Source organism: Oncorhynchus mykiss, chromosome 16 (assembly GCF_057628025.1).
Source record: "Oncorhynchus mykiss isolate SJ-2025 chromosome 16, ASM5762802v1, whole genome shotgun sequence".
NCBI classification, from domain to species: Eukaryota; Metazoa; Chordata; class Actinopteri; order Salmoniformes; family Salmonidae; genus Oncorhynchus; species Oncorhynchus mykiss.
This window is the reverse complement of record NC_143037.1, coordinates 29,378,217-29,390,291: the sequence shown is the minus strand read 5'-3', so window position 1 is coordinate 29,390,291 and position 12,075 is coordinate 29,378,217. Positions and strand designations below refer to the sequence as shown.

At 43.4% G+C, this 12,075-nt stretch overlaps 1 protein-coding gene across 1 annotated transcript in view; it reads right to left on the bottom strand.

Annotated features, from left to right (window-relative positions):
* The window catches only part of LOC110491797 (transient receptor potential cation channel subfamily M member 4), a 103,882-nt gene that overhangs the window by 69,830 nt on the left and 21,977 nt on the right, over nucleotides 1-12,075 (bottom strand). The window contains exons 7-9 of the mRNA XM_021565561.3: nucleotides 11,542-11,606; nucleotides 11,159-11,392; nucleotides 10,805-10,907 (exon numbers count right to left, since the gene is read on the bottom strand). Coding sequence (XP_021421236.3) covers nucleotides 10,805-10,907; nucleotides 11,159-11,392; nucleotides 11,542-11,606 — 402 coding nt within the window. The remainder of the gene's footprint in view (nucleotides 1-10,804; nucleotides 10,908-11,158; nucleotides 11,393-11,541; nucleotides 11,607-12,075) is intronic.

Here is a 12,075-nt window from a genome sequence, read left to right as displayed (position 1 = left end):
AAACTTTTGACTGGTACTGTACATCACATCCACCATAATGTCAGACAAAGATGTCTATTATAATGTCAAAACAACATAATTACCTTGAACACCTAACATCTTTAGTTCTGTCATGACATGACTATCATTAATGTGATGACTGCAATTCATTGAATAATTACTACATTTAATTATTACTCAATGAAATGAATCATGTAAACATTAACTCATTAGGAATTTGGGGCCCACGAGATTTATTTAACTGATTCATTTAATCAATCAGTTACCATTTCCCGAATGAACTCAAGAATATATCGATATCATACCAGTCATCAATCAATAATTTCCTCATATCAGTCTCATTCTGAACGTCGTTGATTTCGTAAATCTGCACGAACCATAACCTAAGTGATGAATCGATGCACAAATTGGCTTAATTATTTATTTACTAACATCCTGTGGTGGGGCGGGCGCAGTGCGTGCTAACCAAGGTTGCCAGGTGCACCGTGTTTTACTCCGACACATTGGTGTGGCTGGCTTCCGGGTTGGATGCGCGCTGTGTTAAGAAGCAGTGCGGCTTGGCTGGGTTGTGTATCGGAGGACGCATGACTTTCAACCTTAGTCTCTCCCGAGCCCGTACGGGAGTTGTAGCGATGAGACAAGATAGTAACTACTAAAACAATTGGATACCACGAAATTGGTGAGAAAAAGGGGTAAAATTCAACAACAACAAAAAACACAAAAAAAATTGTCTGTGAGTATAACAGAACTGATATTGCAGGCGAAACCCTGAGGAAAATCAAAGCAGGAAGTAGCTTCTATTTTGAAAATTCCATGTTCCATAGCCTCCCTTTGCTCCATTTAAAGGGATATGAACCAGATTCCCTTTCCTATCGCTTCATCAAGGTGTCAACAGTCTTCAGACATAGTTTGAGGCTTTTGTTTTGAAAAATGAGCCAGAACGATAACATCGCGTCAAGTGGTCATATGAGTTTTGCTCGCGCAACAGAGTTTGGATAGGTATTGCTTTTCCCTCTCCTACTGTGAAAGACATTTGCGGTTGATATATTATCAATTATATATTTTAAAATCAACCTGAGGATTGATTATAAAAAACGTTTGACATGTTTCTGTGGACGTTTTGGAAACTATTTGGAATTTGTCTGCGTTGTTTTGACCGCTCTTTCCTGTGGATTTCTGAACATAACGCGACAAACAAACGGATGTATTTTGGATCTAAAAATAATCTTTATGGAACAAAAGGAACATTTGTTGTGTAACTGGGAGTCTCGTGAGTGAAAACATCCGAAGATCATCAAAGGTAAACGATTAATTTGATTGCTTTTCTGATTTTCGTGACCGAGCCACCTGATGCTAAGTATACTTAATGTTTTATTGTGCGATCGATAAACTTACACAAACGCTTGGATTGCTTTCGCTGTAAAGCATCATTTCAAAATCTGACACGACAGGTGGATTAACAAAAGGCTAAGCTGTGTTTTCCTATATTGCACTTGTGATTTCATGAATATAAATATTTATAGTAATATTTATTGTATGTAGCGCTATGCTATTCAGCGGTTGTTGATGACACTTATCCCGATATCGGGACTGCAGCCATAATAAGTTAAGGAGAAGTGGATCTAAAATTCCAGTTGTATCTTTTAGCAATGTTTATTGTGAGTATTTCTGTAAATTGACGTGGCTCTCTGCAAAATCACTGGACTTTTGGAACAACTGAACATAACGCACCAATGTAAACTCAGATTTTTGGATATAAATATGAACTTTACCGAACTAAACATACATGTATTGTGTAACATGAAGTCCTATGAGTGTCATCTGATGAAGACCATCAAAGGTTAGTGATTAATTATCTCTCTATTTCTACTTTTTGTGACTCCTCTCTTTGGCTGGAAAAATGGCTGTGTTTTTCTGTGACTTGGCTCTGACCAAACATAATCGTTTGGTGTGCTTTTGTCGTACAGCCTTTTTGAAATCGGACACTGTGGCTGGATTTACAACAAGTGTATCTTTAAATTGGTATAAAATACTAATTATGGGATTTCTTTTGTTTTGAATTTGGCACCCTGCAGTTTCACTGGCTAGCATCCCACATACCCTAGTGAGGTTAACCAGATACAGTGAATTATAAGTGAAATAATCTGTCTGTAAACAATTGTTGGAAAAATTACTTGTATCATGCACAAAGTAGATGTCCTAACCGACTTGCCAAAACTATAGTTTGTTAACAAGACATTTGTGGAGTGGTTGAAAAACAAGTTTTAATGACTCCAACCTAAGTTTATGTTAACTTCCGACTTCAACTGCATGTGTTGAGAAGCTTGGTGACATTGTTGGATAGAGTTAAGAGTAAAGAGTGATAGTTGAGCATTTTTGTGATATTCTTAAATTCAAATGAGCTTTTTCAAATTACAGGAGACGGAGGAGGTATATTATAATTTGTTTTCTTGGTTTTATAAATTTATTTTTGTGTCCAGTTAGTGCAATTTATTTAAATTTGCCTTGCTATCTTCAGTAGCTAGCAACGTGAGCAGGCAGGTTTCTCCGACAGAATGACTAACGCTACCAAAAATGTTGTGGACATTTTGTTTAAGAACCCCTTTCATTCTCCGGGGTACACGGGAAAAGGTACGAATTAAAAACGAGGGTCGACCTCTGCCTGAGATTAGTTTCATGAAGAAGGATGAAAAGGTGAGGGCGTTCAATGTCAATTGGTGTCAAAAGTATAGCTGATTAACAGGGAGCCTTTCATCAAGCCGCCTGTATTGCTGGCCTTGCCTGCCTTTTGGAAAGTCTCAGTCTTGGGCGAAAAGGGGGTACTGTGATCTGAAGAACATTGATCGTTCAGGTATACGGCATCACAAAAGCAGGGAGATTATAACTGCCCACATTTATATCGTTCGCAGTTGTGTCGGTCGCAGTTGTCAGTTATCGTCAAGTATGTGGATGATCAGGGCTTTAGGAACGTTTCTTGGGCTACTTTTTTAAGTGTAATGTGGGCGAGATGCAGTCTGTGTTTGACTTTGTGAATTCTGAGATGTCTGAGTTTAAACTTCAGAAGAAACTTGTTGCCCAAACCAATGGTGGTGCTGCTGAGTGTAGCGCCGAGTGCCACTTTTGTGCACTGCTATGCATACTGGCTCTATTTAGTTCTGAGTCAGAGCACAAAGTTAAGGTTTTCTTTGCGACACTGGGCGGCTTCACCACTTTTTTTTTAAAGAACAAGATGGTGATGTTGCTTGAACAGGCTGGATGTGCATGCTGACCAAAAAACGCACCAACACGTTAGAATTGAACTTCTAGAATTGTTAACACTGTGGCGAAAAACTATGACCAACTGATGGACACCTTCACCCATATTATAGAGCACCCTACCATGGATGATGATACTGTGTCATGTGCAGATGGGTTCAAGGCAAAGCTGGAAGATTTTTTTTTTTTTTTTTTTTAACTTCTAACTTTTGAGGAGATATTTGCTCACACAGATGTTGTGTTTGACATAGTGCAGCAGAAAGCCATGGATGTAGCCTAATGTAAAATAATAGAGAATCGAACAAGCAGAATGGAGGAGCAAAAGTCTGATGTAGCATTCAGTGCCATATATGAGAAGACAGCAAGCGTGAAAGAGAGCCAGACATCATGCACAGGAGGAAGCGTAGGCAGGGCACTCAGGATCTAAGGCACCTACAAAGCACTGTATGACTCAATTCATGATAACATGAAGTCTCAGATAGCACAGAGGTACAAAAGCCTGAACTGCATGCGATTCCTGGAGTTGTTAGATGGTAGTAAATTTGATTAATTCAAGAGAAAAAACCCAGATGATGCTCTGACAAGCCTATTGCAGACTATTGGAAAAAAATGTAATCAGGAAAGATTGAAAACAAGTGTTTTACTGTGATGAGGAGATTCAAGGGAACATTGCAAAGCTGTCTGACACAATCCTGCACTATAAGAGCAGTGGACTTGATTAAGCGATGCCTGAGCTGTGCAGGCTGCCTAGTTGCTACTATGGGGGCAACATCAGCTGGGGTGGAGCGAAGCTTCTCCTACCTCAAGAGGCTGCAACTCTCAGAACACTATGGGACAAGAGACACTGAGGAACCTTGTAATTGTATCCATAGAGAGGAGAATTCTTAAATCACTGCAGAAAGATCCTTACTGGTATAAGGCCATCGACCAGTTTGCCAACCAGACTATGAGAAGAATGGACTTCAACTTTAAAGTAAGGCTTTAACATGTTTTCCCCATTATAATAAGGTTTTAATTAGTTTAATTGTTTATGAAATTATGTTTCATGAACATTTGGTTTTCAACAGTAACTCCCCCACGCTCCATGGACAGCCGGGGCTGTTTAGTTCTTCAGAGTGCACGGGGCTGTTTAGTTCTTCAGAGGGCACAGGGCTGTTTAGTTCTTCAGAGGGCACAGGGCTGTTTAGTTCTTCAGAGGGCACAGGGCTGTTTAGTTCTTCAGAGGGCATAGGGGTGTTTAGTTCTCTGAAGAACTGAACAGTCTATGCCCCTCTGAAGAACTGAACCCCCTGGTCCTCTGCTGTCTGTTATTCCCCATATGCTCTTTTATCCACTGGCACATTGAATGTTTCCTCTCCAAGCACTGAGAGTACACCTATACATTTTCTTCATTACTATGTAGAGTCAATCCCATACACAAACACAATCACATTATCACACAAGTGTGATTTACTTCTTGCTTGGACTAACTCATTCTTAGCTCTTTTGTCTAACTGTGTCTTATTGCTTTTTTGTCTTCCCAGCCAAATCCTGTCCTGCCCTTAGTGGAGGATTTGGGCTCTTCTACAGCACCATCCATCCATCCATGATGAAACTTTTTTGCCACTGAAGCCTCTGAACACCTCTACTCACGCCAAATACCCTCATTCAATCACTGCTGCCCTTCCCAACACTGTAGCCTTCTCATTCCCTTCCCCATAATATTTTACTATAAATGTCTTAAACTTTTAGGTTAAAATCATTTGTCTTTGATGATTTTTCAAATGCTTTTTATCATTTGGTCCGCTCCTATACCATTGGTCATCCATCCTCCTCATTTTTTCAAGTCACCAGCCTACACTGCTGTCAGCCCTGTGCCGAGCTAATCTTGTGCCTTAGATCCTCACCAAGGAGAGAGAGTCATGACAGTTCAAATACAAATAGAGATCACTTCCTGTTTCAGTCGCATGGAGTGAGCACGGACACCTCAGAGAAACCGAGAAACCACACTGTCGGCGCAATGGTGGGCACCGAATCGGGATCGCAAGCAGCAGTGAGAGAAAATGAGTTGAATGAATCTGTTCTATCATACAGGAAGAGATAGGCACAGCAATAGACAAGCTCCAACCAAGTCTGGAAACAATTAGGACATCAGTTGCTGAATGAAACGAGAAGACAGCCATAGCTGAAGAAGCCATGCCTAAAGTGGATGGCAGGGTGACTGAACTTGACAAGCTTGAAGTTTTGGAAATGCAGTCATAAATGTAATCTTCGTGCCACAGGATTTGATAACGGCATTGAACAGGGAAATCCAACAGCTTACATGACAGCATTCTTCACAGAACTGTTCCAGGCTGAGGAACTGTCCAGTGAACCAGCAGTGGAGAACACACATCGGAATTGGATCGAAACCATCTTGGCATGCTGACCCCGCGTGATGATCGTGAGGATGCAGCGCTGTCAGGTCAAACACGCAATCATACAGTTGTCAAGGAAGAAATTAGATATTAACTTTTGTGGGATGAAGGCAAAGATGTTTCCCAACATGACTGCTGATATGACCAAAAAGAGAGCCTTGACAACAATATCAGGGTGTACCTATGTGAGGCAGAGATCCAGCACGGGCTAATTCACCCTGCCAGACTGATCATCACCTCCCAAGGAGCTACCAAAACCTTTCTGAACCCCCAAGACGAAGAGGCCTATTACAACAACTCCATCAAACCAACTCTGCGCAGCAAGTAAAGACAATAATTGCCGCTAATGACAAGATGACACAGGAGGATGGACAAGGTTCGCTTGTGGGTACGATACGGTATTTTGATAGGCTACTTAATTTACCTAGCAGATTTAAAGAGACAACCAAAAATGTGATTACAGATAATCACAATATGATAGGATTCATAGACATACTGTATGTTATTTACTAATTTAAACCTTGGACTGATTGTTGGGCCTATGGTGAAGCCTTGTAGACTACACCATAACCAAATACAACCATGAATTATACTTAGCCTACTAAACAGGCATGAATCATAAGTAATTTGCCCAACCAAAGGTCTTTTCCGTTTTTTATAACATGATATATGCTCATTTGATGAATGGGGAAGAAAACAAAGGGAGTGGCATATAAGGGCAGGTAATCAAGGTGATGGAGTCCAGGTGAGTTTCATTATGTGCAAATGCACTTAACGATGGTGACAGGTGTGCGCCATAAATGAGCAGCCTGGTGACCTAGAGGCCGGAGAGGGAGTACACGTGACACACAAACTTTCTTTAGGCAATTTTTTTTACCGATAGGCCTACCACATAATTTGTAGTAGGACAACAAGCAGAATATATTTTATTGATAGTAGGCTATTGTAGCATTTCCTACTCATTATAGTTATTTTTTGATATCACAAAACATGTACAGTGCATTCGGAAAGTATTCAGACCCCTAGACTTTTTCCACATTTTGTTACATTGCAGTCTTATTCTAAAATGGATGAAATATTTTTACACACAATACCCCATTATGACTAAGCAAAAACTGTTCTTTAGAAGTTTTGCAAATGTATTAAATATAAAAAACTGAAAAATCACATTTACATAAATGTTCAGATCCTTTACTCAGTACTTTGTTGACACACCTTTGGCAGCGATTACAGCCTTGAGTTTTCTTGGGTATGACACTACAAGTTTGGCACACCTGTGCTAATCTGAAAACAAGACTCCCTAAATTGTATCAGCATATCGATTGCGCAACCAGGGCTGGTAAAACCTTGGATCATTGCTATTCTAACTTCCGCGATGCATATAAGGCCATGCCCCGCCCTCCTTTTGGAAAAGCTGACCACGACTCCATTTTGTTGCTCCCTGCCTACAGACAAAAGCTAAAACAAGAAGCTCCCACGCTGAGGTCTGTTCAACGCTGGTCCGACCAATCTGATTCCACGCTCCAAGACTGCTTCCATCACGTGGACTGGGATATGTTTCGTATTGCGTCAAACAACAACATTGACGAATACGCTGATTCGGTGAGCGAGTTCATTAGAACGTGCGTTGAAGATGTCGTTCCTATAGCAACGATTAAAACATTCCCAAACCAGAAACCGTGGATTGATGGCAGCATTCGCGTGAAACTGAAGGCGCGAACCACTGCTTTTAATCAGGGCAAGGTGACCGGAAACATGACCGAACACAAACAGTGTAGCTATTCCCTCCGCAAGGCAATCAAACAAGCTAAGTGTCAGTATAGAGACAAAGTCGAATCGCAATTCAACGGCTCAGACAGAAGAGGTATGTGGCAGGGTCTACAGTCAATCACGGATTACAAAAAGAAAACCAGCCCAGTCACGGACCAGGATGCCTTGCTCCCAGGCAGACTAAATAACTTTTTTGCCCGCTTTGAGGACAATACAGTGCCACTGACACGGCCCGCAACCAAATCATGCGGACTCTCCTTCACTGCAGCCGAGGTGAGCAAAACATTTAAACGTGTTAACCCTCGCAAGGCTGCAGTCCCAGACGGCATCCCCAGCCGCGCCCTCAGAGCATGCGCAGACCAGCTGGCTGGTGTGTTTACGGACATATTCAATCAATCCCTATCCCAGTCTGCTGTTCCCACATGCTTCAAGAGGGCCACCATTGTTCCTGTTCCCAAGAAAGCTAAGGTAACTGAGCTAAACGACTACCGCCCCGTAGCACTCACTTCCGTCATCATGAAGTGCTTTGAGAGACTAGTCAAGGACCATATCACCTCCACCCTACCTGACACCCTAGACCCACTCCAATTTGCTTACTGCCCAAATAGGTCCAAAGACGATGCAATCTCAACCACACTGCACACTGCCCTAACCCATCTGGACAAGAGGAATACCGATGTGAGAATGCTGTTCATCGACTACAGCTCAGCATTTAACACCATAGTACCCTCCAAACTCGTCCTCAAGCTCGAGACCCTGGGTCTCGACCCCGCCCTGTGCAACTGGGTACTGGACTTCCTGATGGGCCGCCCCCAGGTGGTGAGGGTAGGTAACAACATCTCCACCCCGCTGATCCTCAACACTGGGGTCCCCACAAGGGTGCGTTCTGAGCCCTCTCCTGTACTCCCTGTTCACCCACGACTGCGTGGCCACGCACGCCTCCAACTCAATCATCAAGTTTGCGGACGACACAACAGTGGTAGGCTTGATTACCAACAACGACGAGACGGCCTACAGGGAGGAGGTGAGGGCCCTCAGAGTGTGGTGTCAGGAAAATAACCTCACACTCAACGTCAACAAAACTAAGGAGATGATTGTGGACTTCAGGAAACAGCAGAGGGAACACCCCCCTATCCACATCGATGGAACAGTAGTGGAGAGGGTAGTAAGTTTTAAGTTCCTCTGCGTACACATCACAGACAAACTGAATTGGTCCACCCACACAGACAGCATCGTGAAGAAGGCACAGCAGCGCCTCTTCAACCTCAGGAGGCTGAAGAAATTCGGCTTGTCACCAAAAGCACTCAGAAACTTCTACAGATGCACAATCGAGAGCATCCTGTCGGGCTGTATCACCGCCAGGTACGGCAACTGCTCCGCCCACAACCGTAAGGCTCTCCAGAGGGTAGTGAGGTCTGCACAACGCATCACCGGGGACAAACTACCTGCCCTCCAGGACACCTACACCACCCGATGTCACAGGAAGGCCATAAAGATCATCAAGGACAACAACCACCCGAGCCACTGCCTGTTCACCCCGCTATCATCCAGAAGGCGAGGTCAGTACAGGTGCATCAAAGCTGCGACCGAGAGACTGAAAAACAGCTTCTATCTCAAGGCCATCAGACTGTTAAACAGCCCACACTAACATTGAGTGGCTGCTGCTGCCAAAACACTGACTCAACTCCAGCCACTTTAATAATGGGAATTGATGGGAATTGATGTAAAATATATCACTAGCCACTTTAAACAATGCTACTTAATATCATGTTTACATACCCTACATTATTTCTCATATGTATACGTATATACTGTACTCTATATCATCTACTGCATCTTTATGTAATACATGTATCACTAGCCACTTTAAACTATGCCACTTTGTTTACATACTCATCTCATATGTATATACTGTACTCGATACCATCTACTGCATCTTGCCTATGCCACTCTGTACCCTGCCTAAATGACTACCAACCCGTAGCACTCACATCTGTAGCCATGAAGTGCATTGAAAGGCTGGTCATGGCTCACAACACCATTATCCCAGAAACCCTAGACCCACTCAAATTTGCATACCGCCCCAACAGATCCACAGATGATGCAATCTCTATTGCACTGCCCTTTCACACCTGGACAAAAGGAACACCTATGTGAGAATATTATTCATTGACTACAGCTCAGCATTCCAACACCATAGTGCCCTCAAAGCTCATCACTACGCTACGGACCCTGGGACTAAACACCTCCCTCTGCAACTGGACCCTGGACTTCCTAACAGGCCGCCCCCAGGTGGTAAGGGTTGGTAACAACACATCCGCCACGGTGATCCTCAACACGGGGGCCCCTCAGGGGTGCGGGCTCAGTCCCCTCCTGTACACCCTGTTCACTCATAACTGCATGGCCAGGCACGACTCCAACACCATCATTAAATTTGCCGATGACACAACAGTTGTAGGCCTGATCACCGACAACGATGAGACAGCCTATAGTGAGCAGGTCAGAGACTTGACCATGTAGTGCAAGGACAACAACCTCTCCCTCAACGTGATCAAGACAAAGGAGATGATATTGGACTACAGGAAAAGGAGGACCGAGCACGACCCCATTCTCATCGACGGGCTGTAGTAGAGCAGGTCCACATCACCAACAAACTAACATGGTCCAAGCACACCAAGACAGTCGTGAAGAGGGCACAACAACACCTATTCCCCCTCAGGAGACTGAAAAGATTTGGTATGGGTCCTCAGATCCTCAAAATATTCTACAGCTGCACCATCAAGAGCATCCTGATAGGATGCATCACTTTCTGGTATGGCAACTGCTTGGCTTCCGGCCGCAAGGCACTACAGAGGGTAGTGTGTACGGCCCAGTACATCACCGGGGCCAAGCTTCCTGCCATCCCGGACCTCTATACCAGACAGTGTCAGAGGAATGCTCTAAAAATACTCTCTGTTATTATCTATGCATAGTCACTTTAATAATTCTACCTACATGTACATATTACCTCTATTAACTTGACTAACCGGAGCACATTGACTCTGTACCGGTACACGTGATGGTATACAGGTATATAGCCTCGCTATTGGTATTTTACTGCTGCACTTTAATAATTTGTTTCTATTATTTCTTACTTTTTTTGTATTTTTCTTAAAACTGGATTGTTGGTTAAGGGCTTGGAAGCATTTCACTGTAAGGTCTACACCTGTTTTATTCGGTTCATGTGACAAATAACATTTGATTTGATTTGGAATTATGTCCTGCATCAGCTTATACAGTATGGATCAGCAGTGTGAACTGTGGATACATATGGGCTGAAGTCAAATTATTCCACTCATGCAATGCTTGCATTCGCGAAACAGGGGTGATACGGTGTATCATACCTCTAACCAAGGCTTTGAGCAAGACCGTGTCAAAGTCATCTGGTCCCTCCTGCTCTCCATGGTAGACAGTGATCAGATCCCTGTTCAGGTAGATGCTCAGAACCTGTGAACATGGGATAGGAGGAGAGATGCTGAGGTGTAGGTGAAAATAGTATGATGACCAGTTTGGCAAACACTGTTCAAGGGCAATATTTGAGAGGCTCTTTATTGTGGTCGGGCTTTTCAAAACCTATCCAATCCTTACACCTGTTTGTGGTAATGAGGGAAAGGAGATGAAGAGAGGAAGCCGTGAAAGACCATGAGAAAATTACCCTGTGCAGCAAAAGACTGTCACACATTCTCCCCTGCTCTTACCCGTTCTACCAGTTTGTCTATCTCTGTTTCGGACGGAAAGTGCTTCCTAACCCTCTCGGCCACTCTGTCTTTAAGGTCCACACTAGGTCCCGCCTCACCCTCCCCCTCGGTGGAGGACAGGACAGGGGGCGCAGACGATAGGCTCTCCAGGACGTCACTGACGAGGTCGGCCACACCACCCGACCCCGCCAGCACCAGCCAGGGCATGGAGTTCCTCAGAGAGAGATCCAACCGCTGGGAAGGAGAGAGAGGGAAGAGGGGAGGGTGATATACAAGCCTTGCAATATACACAGATAGCAATGAGCAACTAATAGATTGATCATCAAAAAGGGTTTGTAAATAAAACTACTCAGACTATAAGAAATTAAGTCATGTGATTGTACCTCCAGCATGGTTGTCTCTCCTGATATCAGCATGCACAGGACGGGGATGTCAATGCTTCCACTGCCTGACAGACAGACGTTCAGAAATGATTACAACTTCCAACAAAAACAACTGAGTAACAGCTTGAAATTTCTCAAAAGTTTCTGTTGGCTATACATGACTATTTGTGGCAGGTAAACTAAGAAAGCACTAGTGTTTTACAGGGTTCCTACACAGATAAGAGAAACATAATGTTAAGTATACCAAAGTTTTTAGCGCAATGCGTTTTGTTAATGTGTGTCACTGCACTCAAAGAATTCATCGTCTAAGATGACCTTTTCAACTCTGTGTGCTTGCATTTACTTTTTGATAAGCTCATTGAAAAGACATGATGTGACATGTAATGGCTAGCCCGGCATGCTCTCCTACACTTGGCAGAAGAACTAGACTATGCCATGGCTGAGGTCCAACAGATGCCATAGTTGTAAAATCGTATTATCATGCATGCAGTGCTGTTCTATCACCACAGGATGGCATAGTGTGCACTTTCACGA